This window comes from Heptranchias perlo, chromosome 8 (assembly GCF_035084215.1).
Source record: "Heptranchias perlo isolate sHepPer1 chromosome 8, sHepPer1.hap1, whole genome shotgun sequence".
NCBI classification, from domain to species: domain Eukaryota; kingdom Metazoa; phylum Chordata; class Chondrichthyes; order Hexanchiformes; family Hexanchidae; genus Heptranchias; species Heptranchias perlo.
Genome location: NC_090332.1, coordinates 14,260,262 through 14,275,046, shown reverse-complemented (window position 1 = coordinate 14,275,046; position 14,785 = coordinate 14,260,262). Strand labels below are relative to the sequence as shown.

At 40.5% G+C, this 14,785-nt stretch overlaps 1 protein-coding gene across 1 annotated transcript in view; it reads left to right on the top strand.

Annotated features, from left to right (window-relative positions):
* Positions 1-13,023, top strand: part of LOC137324433 (serine/threonine-protein kinase D3) — a 296,452-nt gene extending 283,429 nt beyond the window's left edge. The window contains exons 18-20 of the mRNA XM_067988706.1: positions 174-441; positions 3,832-3,917; positions 4,760-13,023. Coding sequence (XP_067844807.1) covers positions 174-441; positions 3,832-3,917; positions 4,760-4,933 — 528 coding nt within the window. The 3' untranslated portion in view covers positions 4,934-13,023. The remainder of the gene's footprint in view (positions 1-173; positions 442-3,831; positions 3,918-4,759) is intronic.
* The last annotated feature ends 1,762 nt before the right edge of the window (positions 13,024-14,785 follow it).

Here is a 14,785-nt window from a genome sequence, read left to right as displayed (position 1 = left end):
GAGAAAAAGAACAGGGAAGAACCTTAGTCAGCAATACTTATGATTTCAAAATTAACTACTGCAAACAAACTATCACTTCAGACTACACAGATTAATATATATCTCTGAAGCCATTCGTGAATGAAGGCTGAATTTTAGCTTCATACTAATGAGCTTTGATGTTGTCCCTTTAGGTAAAGCTCTGTGACTTCGGCTTTGCTCGTATTATTGGCGAGAAATCATTCAGGCGGTCTGTGGTGGGAACCCCAGCCTACCTTGCACCAGAAGTCCTCCGGAGCAAAGGATACAACCGGTCCCTTGATATGTGGTCCGTGGGCGTTATAATCTATGTGAGCCTTAGTGGCACTTTTCCATTCAATGAAGATGAAGATATTAATGATCAGATTCAAAACGCTGCATTCATGTACCCACCAAATCCATGGAAAGAAACCTCTAGTGAAGGTAGGAGTTTATCCATCAAATCATTGATGTCAAACTTCCAAATTAGCATGATAAGCATGTGCATGATGCTGGACACAGTGGATGTGTAACTGGTGTTCTGTAGCTTACTAGCCATCAGTTGCTGAAGATGTTGCCCTCCACTTGGCTGTTACTGAGGGGTTTCCCTGGTCTTGGAATGTGAGACAGAATTAAAATTCATCAGTATTGCACACACGGGTTCTTAAAGAGGACCATAATCCATAAAATATTAACAACTAAGATAAGACCACTTTTATGTGGTTCTTTTAATGACCTTCTCATCAACATAATTATCTTTACATGCTGCCCCTTGGTGATATCATCTGTGGACATGGGGTTAGTTTCCACATATGTATATTGATGACACCCAGTTGTACCTCTCCATCACCTCTCTTGACCCCTCCATTGACTCTTTGTTATCAGGTTGCTTGTCTGATATCCAGTCTCAGATGAGCCTCAGTCTCCTCCAGCTAAACACTGGGCAGGCCAAAGGCATCATCTTCAGCTCTTGTCACAAACTCTGTACCCGTGTCACTAATTCCATTCCCCTCCACGACCATTGTCTCAAGTTGAACCAGACTGCTCACAACCTTAGCATCCTATTCATCCCTGAACTGAGCTTCTCACCCTGTATCGTCTCCGTCACAAAGACTGTCTACTTCATCCTCACTAACATACAATTCGCACCACAAACTCTCCGTTCCTCTGAATCTGGCTTCTTGTGCAAATTGGCTACCAAGTTTGTCAACATAACAACAGTGACTGCACTTCAAAAGTGATTCATTGGCTGTGAAGTGATTTGGGATGTTCTGAGGATGTGAAAGATGTTATATAAAAATGCAAATTTGTCATTCATTCATCTCTCTGGCCGTTATTTCAATATGAAACTTTTTGATTTGTGCACTGTCTGATTAGATACCATTGCTCTTAAATTTATTTTGGCTAATGTACATTTGTATTTACGGAGGAGTGGGACTAATTGGATAGAATCATAGAAAGTTATGGCGCAGAAGGAGGGCATTCGGCCCATGTCGGCCGAAAAAGAGCTATCCAGTTTAATCCCACTTTCCAGCACTTGGTCCATAGCCATGTATGTTACGGCGCTTCAGGTGCACATCCAAGTACTTTTTAAATGAGTTGAGGGTTTCTGCCTCAACCACCCTTTCAGGCGGTGAGTTCCAGACCCGCACCACCCTCTGGCTGAAAAGATTTCTCCTTCGCTCCCCTCTAATCCTTCTACCAAACATTTTAAATCTATGCCCCCTGTCACTGACCCCTCTGCTAAGGGAAATAGGTCCTCCCTATCCGCTCTATCTAGTCCCATCATAATTTTATATACCTCAATTAAATCTCCCCTCAGCCTTCTTTGTTCCAAAGAAAACAACCCCAGCCTATCCAATCTTTTCTCATAGCTAAAATTCTCCAGCCCTGGCAACATCCTCATAAATCTCCTCTGTACCCTCTCTAGTGCAATCACATCTTTCCTGTAATGTGGTGACCAGAACTGTATGCAGTACTCAAGCTGTGGCCTAACCAATGTTTTATACAGTTCTAGCATAACCTCCCTGCACTTATATTCTATGCCTCGGCTAATAAAGGAAAGTATCCCAAATGCCTTTTTAACCACCATATCTACCTGTCCTGCTACTTTCAGGGATCTGTGGACATGCACTCCAAGGTCCCCTTGTTCCTCTACACCTCTCAGTATCCTCCCATTTATTGTGTACTGCCTTGCCTTGTTTGCCCTCCCCAAATGCATTTATTTCAACTTCTCTGGATTGAATTCCATTTGCCACTTTTCTGCCCACCTGACCAGTCCATTGATATCTTCCTGCAGTCTACAGCTTTCCTCCACACTATCAACCACACGGCCAATTTTTGCATCATCTGCAAACTTCTTGATCAAGCCCCCCACATTCAAGTCCAAATCATTAATATATACCACAAAAAGCAAAGGACCGAGTACTGACCCTTGCGGAACCCCACTGGAAACAGCCTTCCACTCGCAAAAACGCCCATCAACCATTACATTTTGCTTCCTGCCACTGAGCCAACTTTGGATCCAACCAGCCACTTTCCCTTGGCCCCATGGGCTTTTACTTTCTTGACCAGTCTGCCATGTGGGACCTTGTCAAAAGCCCTGCTAGAATTACAATTTTATCACAATTGCGCTCAAATGAACAATTTGCCAATTACATTGGCATTACTAGGATATTTCTTCCCCAGCACCCCCACCCCCCAAAAAAGTTTCTTCCTTTCCTGAGAACGGTGAATCATCCTGGAGTACAGCTCAACAGACACCACCGACACTTCCACACCTTCCCTAAGCAGCCCTACTTCACGTGCAAGCCTCGCTAGTAAATGCCAGTGGGTTACTTGACTGTGGGAGGTTCCACAGGTGAACCAAATCTGTTTTCACTTGGGGCGCGCACGCACGCACACGCACACACACACACACACACACACACACCAGCAGGGGTCATTCGATAGCCATCTTGGCTGATTTCTCTCCTCCTTGGCCCACGGGTACTGAGGCCAAATATAGCATCCCAACTACTGAAACAGCTAACCCAGCATGGACCGGGTATTAAACCTGGCTCTGCATGACTTATAGTTCTGAAAATGTTTCACAGTCCGGTGAGTAAAATTACTCCCTCATGGTTATTACTTCAGAATGTATCTCAACGTTTGAGTCAATCGGGCTATTTAAACTAATTTCAGAACATCAAGTGATACATAACCTTACTACATTTACAGCAGGTCTGCTTTAGATCCTCTACTAGAAAATTATGATGGAACCAAAAACTGTACAAATAAAACCATGAATTTTATACAAATAAAACAAGTGACATAATATGCTGAAAATATTCTTCACCATAGATGAAATACAATTATCTTATTACACTTACATTGCCACATGGGACTGAATTATGTGCCCTTGTAATACTTGGTTCCAGTGTCATTCTGAAACAGTGTAAGGCACTTGCTGTCTAGCCTCCAGTAATGTTGTTTTCGTAGATTGTCTTTGCTTTGCTTTGATAGCTCTTTCAAGGAGCCGGCACAGGCACGATGGGCCGAATGGCGGCCTCCTGTGCTGTATCATTCTCTGATTCTATGAAATATTTTCTCATGAAGTAAAATGATAAGGCAATAATATGAAATAATGGAGGATCCAAATTGGATCTCTCAACCCCCTCCTCCATTTACTGCCCTATAATTAGACAATATAAAAACCAATACATTTGGCCCAGAAACCTAATATCCTGTTCTCACGCATTATGTTTGAGTATTGTGTTCTCGTTTTTGAGTGTTGCTTATTTGTTTGGGCGATCAAGTGTCACTAATTCAATGTATTTTTGCCTCGTTTGGTAGCCATTGACCTAATTAACAACCTGTTACAAGTAAAGATGAGAAAACGTTACAGTGTGGACAAGTCACTCAGTCACCCTTGGCTACAGGTAAGGTGGGAAAAAAATTACAATAGGTCTCCCTTCCTCCTCCCTTTGGAGTTTTTTTCACTGCAATCTTTGTGTTGAGTACACGTGTAGTATGAATTTCCATGTGATGTATGTGATGAAACACACTGCAGCAGTGTGAACTGTATTAGTCAGACAATTTCTTGTTCTGATCAGTTCAGTATTTTATTTTCTATTTATTGATCTTATTCTCTAAGCCTCTGGGAAGGTCATTGGATAGCGATCAGGAATGGGAACCCTGGTAGATTTTGTCCTCACCCACTCAGATGCTAAAGATGACTAGTACCCTTTAGAGCCTCCCAAGCTGAGATGAGCAAACTAAGCACAGACCGGGGATCGAACCTGGATCTTCCTAGTCTGTATACAGCTACTCACTGAATAAACTTTGAGTTATGAGGGAACTGTTCGTAGTTTCTTAGTCAGTATTACAGATGTTTCACTAATTTTTTTTGGCACTTCTTGGTAGTGACACACAATTGATGTTGTTCTAAGGAGCTCATCTAGTTAGTTTTACACCCTTTTGTGAAAATCTGCTTTTAAAGATTGATTAATTCCATTAGCTTTTCTTGGACACCTAGAGAGGGACATTTTATGCTAATGGAGATCAATTGATGGATTTTAAATGGTTTGTATTGCTCACACTTGAATAAAGTGAATAATTTGTTCACCTGTTAATATGTTTTATTAACGATCTCTGCTTCACCTAGAAAAGATTAACACTATTTTGTTCCTAAATCTGGAAATTCACCATTTCTTTCCTTTGTATTCCTAAATGTTTTGGTGTTAACCAAGGTTTAATTTTTTCTTGTCTTATGTGCTCACAGGATTATCAGACGTGGCTGGATCTCCGAGAGTTTGAGACCAGGAAAGGAGAGCGTTACATCACTCACGAAAGTGATGATGCACGTTGGGAAGAATATGCCCTGGAACACAATCTCCAGTACCCCAAACACTTCATCATGGCACCCAATCTAGATGATATGGAGGAAGATCCTTAATGTATCAAACTGGGCAAATTGCCATGAATGATAATGTGGAAATGTACTGCCACTGGGGGAAAAAGGAAGCTCGGACTTGTTGCTGCTTGTCGTACAGCACAGCCAAAGCTGATTGGATACTGCTCAGCTCTTTACATCAGCCCACGTGACAATGACGGGAAATGGTGTAAATGAAGACTGCACAAGCCTGTAGCATATTTCAGTTGCACAGGTGTGGACTTGGTGACTGGTGTATGTGGAGAAAGAGGACAAATGAATGCTGTGAGCTTTAGATTTTAAACCAAACATTCCTTTTCTAGTATTTAGCTGGTTTAATACTATCCACCCAAGTACCTCTCTGGTAACTAGTCAATTTGTACCAAGCCATAAATTTACTTGTTTACTAAATGCAAAACTAGATCAGACAATCTCTTTTTCACAAGTCTTTTTTTAAAATATTAAAGAGATGGAAAGTTACTGAGAAATTTTGTCCATTGTAGGACAAGGGCTATTGCTTGGACCAAATTCAGTTTAAAAAGGGCACTGGTTACTAAGGTTAGTTGGAGATTTCAGAGTGAGATTTCAGAGTAAATCATCAGTTCATTCCATTTTGTACACACAACTGTTTGATTACCTTCACATGTCCTGTTCTCTCCAGAGAAGGTCATTGTGGAAGAAAGCTGGTTACTGGGACAGTATTACTTTATTATATATGAGGGGCCTCTTAAAGACTGACAGTATTGAATTTATTGACTGCATTGTGAAGTTGGTGTAATTGAGTCATCAAAACATTCTTGTGCGTAAGTTTAAAAAGTAATGTAAAGCTGCAGCATTTCTTGATGGCTGAGTTTAGCATTGGCAAACCAATATCTTCAGTAATCATTCAATTGGTGATCCATTTGTACTGTGGTTCAGAAATATGACAATCAGTGCTACAATAAAGTGTACATAAATTGGATTAGAATGAAGAAGTGGTGCTAAAAGAATAATACTGGAGTCCTACAACCCACTCATACACACCAGATTAAGCTATAAACTCTAGAGCGGAGCTGTGGGGCATGCTGGAGGGGATCCTATACTGCACTCTTGTCACCAGAGGGCATTGCGGAGATTTTTTATCATGTCGGTACCAGAGGTCCATGACCGTATTTAGCTCCCAGTGGTGACAGGTGTAGGTGTAGGAGATACGGACTTGTCATGTGTTCTTGCTTCATAATATCGGAAGTTCAAATTCCACTTGTGCAAAACCCATTCTTTTAATTTTTAACTATTTTGACATACTATTCTGTATTCCACCAATTGAAAATCTGTCCCTGTTCTGTCAGCTGTCGTCAATCAGTAGGCTGGCAGCGGGAAGCCAGTATGTCGTACTCCATGCTTGTGTTTGAACATGCATATGAGGAGCTTTGCCTGGTATTAGTGGAGATTATACCTGGAAGCTCCACATTCCCATCAGTATTGAAATCCTGCCAGCACTTGGATCGGCATTTGTATTGTGAAGAATTTAACCTCTAGTTATTTGCTCCCACTGTGTTGAGGCAGTGCAGTCCATGTGTAGTTGATGCCTTTGGCTTCAAACTTCTGTTGTGTTAATGTATTAAATCTTTGAACCAGTAGGGAGGTAGGGGAAGGCCCGCTGTTCCCTTTGCCCGATCTCTTGAGTAGTTTTATCACAAGAAGTTTTGCACTTGTTTTACAACATAGAACTGCTTTGGTGAGGCAGGCATGAGCTAAAAGGTATAATGTTCTTTCTTACATAGAAATGTAGCCCGGGCAGGACAGCAAAAGGGTTACTGTCTTTTCAACTGTTAGTCCAGTCCGAGCACTTGAGAAACTAACTACACACGACAAAATGCATAACTTGCACAAGACAGGCCATGTACTTCAAAGGATAACACAAAAGATGTGAACTATCGCCCCCTGAAAGTAGCAGCTGCTAGTGACATTACCATACACACTGCATTGTATATATCAACCGGTCCATGTGTAAGAATGTCTGCGGACTAATTGACATTAAATATTCCACTCTTGTGGTTTTAATCAAAAATACTCCTCCTCAAGTTGGATGACTTTTTAAATCCTTGAATTCCATTTTCGCAGTTTGTGTCAAAACATACGGTTTTAACCAGATCAGCCTTTGACAACATAAATATCTGTGGCACCACAGCGTACAACAGGAATCTTTTACGGGTTAGAAATTATATCAAACGATTGGTGAAGAACGGTGGATTTTAAAATGAACAATGTGGTTCATTGACATTCACTCCTATCACAAATAAACAGTCGACCAACGCTTTTCATTTTAGGCAGGCCTAAAGAAGAGTGCTGATTGGCTGGCAATTGTTGAAAGTCCCTACCATCCCCCCCACTACATGAACACGCAGCGCCTCTTGACCTCTGAACCTTTCGTTGCTCAGTGTCAATGTTGTTGCTGTGAAGTCGGGAGGATCGCAGGTACCAAGGGAAAATGTAACAATTTTAACAAAAGCAACTACACATAATCTATAGTGTGCGTTCATTACCATAATCAGTTGAACTACTGTTACTTCTACTTTCCAGAATGGCACAGGTTTGTCAGGATATTGGTCAAGTACCGTTCTACAAATGTTACAAAATTCAGCCAAACTGCTGCCATCTTGGAGAATATACAATATTGCTTATAGTAATGTATTAAGAGGGTTAGATTGAATAATGACTGAGAACACAGGTGCCACACAAATTACAGTACTATAAAATACATTACCCACATTTAAAATTCCAATTTTAATTTTTTCATCTAAAAATATTTTTTTGCAAGACTCTGGATAATGGGTTATTTTGATAGTATATTTTAACTTGCTTTGCCTTCGGTTTTCACATCTAAGACATTTTTTGTGCAACAGCCTGGAGTCTACGAAGATAAGAGCTGGAGAGTCCCATAGAGTGGGCCAAATATAAGTTTGATCCTCAATCTACGCTGTGCCAAGTAGGGAGTGAGGAACCCAGCAGACATTGCAGCATCTCCTGATAGTGAGGCAGGAAATTCAGAGGCAAGAGTTGCAGTTTGAATGCTCCCCAATGTCTCCCGGGGAGCTGGACATGGGGCAGTGAGAGTGGTTTGGAACCTGGCCGTTCGTCAATCCTCTTAGCAGCAGAAGTGCCAAGGCTGGACACTGGGGATAATTTACACAGAAGAAAAATTGCATAAAATACCTGCTAAACAAAACTTTTGTAATAAGATGAAAATTGAGGTAGGAAAATGTCAAGACACTTCTGCTTTTGATTACTTGAAAGGAAAGAAATCATGAATTCAATAATTGCCTATTTAAGATTGTAATGTAGTCATCTCTCAGTAGCATGAGGAACATATTTTAAGGTTTCTTTCCCTATAATCAGCTGCAAAATATGCTACAACCCAAATGTTGATCCACTGCAGTGTATGCTTTATAATCGCTGTCACACCATGTTTTTTTAAATGAGTTACGTTTCTTTTCCATTACGATTCCGCTGCCAGATGAATCTAGATTAGGGATTTATAAAAGATTTACCCAAAGTAATTTCAGTAGTCTGATTGGAAATCTGAACGTTATTTTTTAAATTACAGAATAAATGCATCTCACAAAACAGGTTAACCCTGAAATGTAGATGCAAACGTCAAAGACCTTAGGGGTGATTTTTATTTTTGCAGTTTTAGTTTCTGCTCAGTGGTTTATTTTTATTTCTTGATTTATTTTTCCCCCCCCCCCCCCCCCCTTTTGATTTCCTTCTCTTGCCACGGGACTTATTTCTTCCAGGGATACAGTTCCACAAGTGCTTGTGGCCCCTCCACTACTCCACCCGATCAACAGCCATTCTTTATACGTGAGCTTGGACTGCCAGAGCCGACAGGCTGTCTGATTGTGAAGAGCATCGTGGTTGATCCTGACCCTGTCTACCTAACACCACTTTCTAGCACGGGTTTCCCCTCCCCCAAGCCGGGGGCACTGAGACCAATTGTATAGTCCCAGCTGCAAGTACCGCTGGGTCTTTTTGGTTTACACTGCTCAGTGCCGAATTTATTTTCCCCATTAAGTCACCAGTCCAACTTTGAGGAGATCTCCGGCTGTGTCAGCAGCACCCTCCGTTTCTTTGACGCTGGATTTTCTTTTCCTTGCCTCTTTTGGTCCACCACTAGAGGCTAATGGATTTCAAATATAATTAACCATTTCTGACCTGGCATATCCGTAGCTGCATTGTATCCATGGCGAAGGGTCTCTTTAAAAAACCATTTTTGTTCGGGGGTGGGAAGAGGTTTTTTTCATAGTGGAGTCACATGCATCAGATGTATTGATTAGGAAAAGTGACTTAATATCCTGCAACAAATCCTGTAAATGTTTACACTTAACCTCAATCTATCCGAGTAGTGTAGAATGGGGGTGAATATCCCTATTTCTGAGTGATAATCAATCATTTGCTCTAGCGATGCAGCATTCCACATTTTTCATGTAAATGGGCTGGATTTTCTGTCCACTTACAGCCAAGGCTCAAAAGACCCAGTCCATCGTGCGTACATAAAGCTGAAATGGTATGCCGCAGGGAATTGATTTCAGCACACATGTCCTCATTTTCAAATCCTTTCACTGCCTCGTTCCTTTTGATTTGCGAAATCTTCTCCAGCCTTCTGTCCCAATCCATTTCTTTGCCTCTGGATCACTAGCTGTTTTCTTCTGCTTTTGCTACTCCACCAGAGGTGGATATTTCAGCTACATACACCCCTGGCAGTCTCTTCCAAAGGCACCTCGCCTTGTTACCTCTCTCCATGCCTTACATAAAGTAGGCTTGTATTCCCTGGAATATAGAAGGTTGAGGGGTGATTTGATTGAGGTTTTTAGAATTTTGAAAGGAATTGATGGGGTAGATAGAGAGAAACTTTTCCTGCTGGAGGGGAGACTAGGACAAGGGGACATAACCTTAAAATCAGAGCCAGGCCATTTAGGAGAGAAGTTAGGAAACACTTAACACAAAGGATGGTAGAAGTGTGGAACTCTGTCCGACACAAAAAGCAGTAGATGCTAGTTCAATTAATAATTTTAAATCTGAGATCGATAGATTTTTGATAGCCAAGGGTATTGGGGATATGGAGCCAAGGTGGGTAAATGGAGTTAGGATACTGATCAGCCATGATCTCATTGAATGGTGGAACAGGCTTGAGGGGCTAAATGGCCTACTCCTGTTCCAATGTTTCTGTGTTCCTAGACACCTTCTAATAACCTATCTCTTCAACTGTGCCTTAGATCACCCTCCCCAACCTCAAAACTGCTTTATTTCTTTCTCAGTGTCTACCTCTTCTGTAAAATTCTGAGATGCTCTTTTACTCGAGGAGTGGCAAACCATTTTTTTCATTTCTTTTTAAAGTTGCCCATTTTTATATACAAAAAGAAATGGAACAAATTTTTGTAAAATAAAATCTCATGATTTAATTTAATACACAGTATTGTATGGACCTTTAGAGTTCATTTGGAAAACCTGTCTATTTTAAGATGCTGTAACTTTGAATTTATTTTGTTGAAACAAAACTAAATCAGTCTGATTTGCAGCTAAAACAAAAATATTCAGTTTTTGATCATGCTGCAAATTTAAGAAAGAATCTCTTTGAAATAATATTCAGAGTAAATGCTGTCATAGTGTGTCTGTTTATAAAATTGGGTTCAAAGAAAAGGTTTGTATGTGAGGAAAAAAATTGTGTAGAATTCAGACTGTGGATTTTCTATGGAGTATTTTGACATTAAAATTTATAGTTTCTGACTCATTCGAGGTGCTATTTGAGAGGTTAGTCAATTGTAGTGCAGCTAGCGTAGATAAATAAGCTATGATTTTACCCTTAGGCAATGCGATAAAAGATTCTCCAACATTTTGTGTGTTTAGATTTTCTACAAATGTACAGGGACTGCTAAATTAGAATACTGTGGTGTTTGTTGCTATTGGAATAGCTGAAAAAGGATAGGTCATGAGATTTAGAAGCACCAGCTGTGATGAGACCAAGACTTTACCTGAGACAAGTGTTGTATTCAGTTTTTTAGATTTTTTTTTCTCTGTTTGCGTTTTGTGAACTTGCTGCCTACAAAGTTGAACAAATGTATAGTTGAGTTTCAAGTATTTTGGGAGAGAAAACTCTCATTTTACGCTTTAGTTTTAGACTGTTTTGCTTATACTTGTGTATTTAAGTGTGTTATGGTTTGTCTTGCATTAGTTACAATTGAGTGTTATTAGACAAAATAAATTGTGCACTCCATTACTGGAAGATAATATAAGGAGTGAAGTAACCTGGTTATAGTCACAAATGTCCCAAAAAAAAAATTTACCCCGTGGCTGTAGTTCTGGTTTCATATATATATTGTTTTGATATGTTGGAAGTGCGATGTCTGTTGTCTTCTTTGCTCTAACCATTTGATTTTAAGTGCAATTTTGGCAAAGGAAAGAAGTTAAGTTTAGAGTCTATTTCAAAGATTAAAAATATTGTCAAGAACAAGGTTTACCGTAGTATTTTCCTAACCTATTATGATTAGGAGTGTGCAAATATACCAGTACTTGGATTGTGACCTTGTCTAGTCAAATTATTATAAAATGTTAAATCACATCACACATTTTGTACAGCCAAACCTTATTTTGTGGATTCTGCTTAAGAGAACAGTTTTGCTTTAGCACGAGAGATTGGCTGCATACACCTAATTATCATCAACTGGGACCAAACCGACCACTAGAAAAGGTACAGTAACAAAGTTACCACGTTGGTGGAGCAAAGAATGTGAAATTCAAGGTTCCCTTTCCTAAATTTGTGTTGATTTAGGAAAATTTCTTGAAATGCAAAAACTGCATGGTTACTAATCATGGTCACCTTAAAAATGCTTTTGTATTCCTTTACCTATTTAATAGGGTTCTTCGTCTTATCTTTCATTGTTGCTGTTTTCCTTAAGACATGCTGAATGTTCTGGAGTTGGTTTGTCAAGACAGGTATATGCTACATTGTGTTTGGTAGCTCTATGCTGATTAGTATATTAAACTTTGTTTGCAGGCTGTGCATTCCCAATATCGTGGCCAAACGACTGTTTCCAATCTTACTATTTGTAATCCGACTTTAGTGACGGGCCACACTGCTGCCTCTGTTATGATCCAATCCAGTGCACTCAACAATGTTGAAGTACAGGCAATGAACTCTGCGTCTTTGCTTTAAGTAGTAATCGCTATTTTAAAAAAAAACACACATTCTGAAAGGAATCTATGTTTAAATGTCAGAACAATGGATTTAATGATGTAATGCATTATCTTTAAGACCATAGTTGGTCTCTGCTAACTTAATAACAATTCAACTCTGTTTTGATAACTGCACTGTAGATAGAAGATTGGAACAGTTCTTGGCTCACTAATGCATGTAGAATAGGCAGATGTTTGGTAGATAGTATATATTTTGTGAACAATGACAAAGTTACTGAGAATGCACCAGAGGTGTGAAAGATTTCAGTAAATCCGATTACCAATAAAAGAAATCATGCTCACAGCATGGCTTGAGATATGTATGTCGTATTACCCATGCCATATACATGGGTTCTGGTACAGACTATATAGCAAAACTGCTGCAAGCCTCCATTTTTATTAACATTGTCCAAAATATTAATTGCAGCTTGCAGTTTAAGGGCTAAATAATGGAAGGCAAAACCAATGTTTGTTTTGTTAGATTTTTTTTGCATTGGCTTGTCCTACAATAATTGTTTGTTGCCTTTTATTTGTTTTGCTTCTGTGCGATTAAAAAGAAATTCAATTTTTGCATATCCAGTTTTGTGCTGAATAGTCATAAGATACTGGAGGTGGTTTAATAAGGGCTCTCCAGCATCTTTACACTGCACTTTAGCTGGTCAGTGTAGTTGCTGTGGTCCGTACTCATTGTTGTGAAGTGTGATGGAAATCAAGGAACCATAGACTTTAGACAACAGCACAAAGGACCAGTTTATGATAACTGTTAGGGAAATATTTACAGGCTGTTCCTGAGAATCTTTACATCATCAGTGTTGCCACTGGCTTGGCAGGAGTCTTATAGAAAAGTGTTTTTGTATATTTTAGTACTTACAGTTTAATAAAACTCTAATTGGAATTTCAAATTGTGCTAATTTTACTGTCATTATTGCCAATGGCAGGTGTTTCTTACACCGCACAAACAACTCACATTTATATATAACACCTTTTTAACCAGAAGAAAAATCCCTAAGCATTTTACTAATAAGGCACAAGGAAATGGACACCAAGTCAAGGAGGAAGAGATTTGGAGGGGGTGAACGAAAGCTTGATCAACAAGATGGGTTTTGCGAAAGTTTTTAAAAGGTGGAGAGGTCGAGAGGTGGGAGGGAATTCCAGACAGTAGGACTGAGACGGCTGAAGGCTCAGTCACCAATCTCTGGGCAAAGGAAAGAGGGGGGAATACACAACCCATTAGAGTCAGGAATGGAGTGTTTGGGAGATCATCAGAGGTAGGGTGGGGCTAAGTCATGGAGGGATTTATGGATGACTATAAGGATTTTAAATATACATTGGAGGACAGAGAACGAGTGTAGATTGAAGACAGGGGTGATGGGCGAGTGGGATATATTGTGGGACAGGATGAGAGAAGCAGGGTTTCGGACAAGGTGGAGGAGGCCAGCAAGGAGAGCACTGAAATAATCAAGTTTGGAGGGGACAAAGGTGTGGATGATAGTATCAACAGTAAAGAGGCTCAGGTAGGAGCAGAGGTGGGCAAAGTTGTGGAGTTGGAAGAAAGTGGTCTCGGTGATAGAAAGGACTTGGGGTTTAAAGCTCAACTCAGATTCAAACAGGTTACCAAGATTGCAAATAGTCTAGTTTGCGCTGAGGGTGGCCAGGGTAGGATGGAATTAGTGGCAATGAAGTAGAGTTTGTGCGGGGGGCTGAAGATGATGACTTTGGTCTTCCAGGCGTTGAGCTTCAGAAAGTTGCGATTCATCCAGGACTTGATGTCGGGCAAGCAGTCTGATGACATGGAAGTGTTCGAGGGGTCAAGAGGTGTGGAAGAACTGGGTATCATCAGTGTACAACGTGAAAGCTGGCACAATGCCTGTTGCTGATGTCATTGAGGGGCAACATCTAGTGAAGGAAAAAGAGGGAGGCCAAGGATAAATCCTTGGGGGACCACCACAGAGGTGATGTATCAGAGAGGGAAGAGAAGCTATTGCAGGAAATTCACTATTAAATGCTGCAGAAAGGTTGAGAAGCAATAATGCATTACTGTCCCACTCACGACATTGGCTAGGGCTGTTAGCTCAAAGGTGGAAGCCGAACTGGAGGGTGTTATAGGAAAGAAGGGCACAAAGCTAGGAGGCATCATGGGTACAAAAACTTTAGAAAGGGAAGGGAGATGCATTATGGTTAAGTTTTGTGAGAAAGGGGTGATGGTGGTTTTCAAGGGGAGAGAAATGGTGCATAAGGAAACAAAACTATTGATGTCAACTAGCATAAGTGCCTGAAAGGAAAGTTGCATGATTAGGAGTTGCTTGGAAAGGGCATCGTGGGAGAAGGAAATGGATCTCATTGATGAAGTAGGCTTAGAGATAGGAGGGAGGGAGATGCTAAAAGAGAGAGGTTCAGGTCTAGAATGGTTAGGAGGTTGGGGAAGGCAGCAGAAGCTGTTCCATCGATGGTTTCAATCTTAAAGATAAATCCATACGTTTTGCGTTTCAGATGAGGTTTGGGAGAGGAATGTAAGTTTATTGGAGAAAGGATCCTAGGGTTGTGCTTGCCCTCCAGGATGACACAAACTACTTTCCCTTCAGAAATGTAGGAAGTTGCATGTTCCCCTTGGGAACTAAACAAACATCTAGCTCGAGTTTGGGACTAAGTGGTGCGGTAACACAA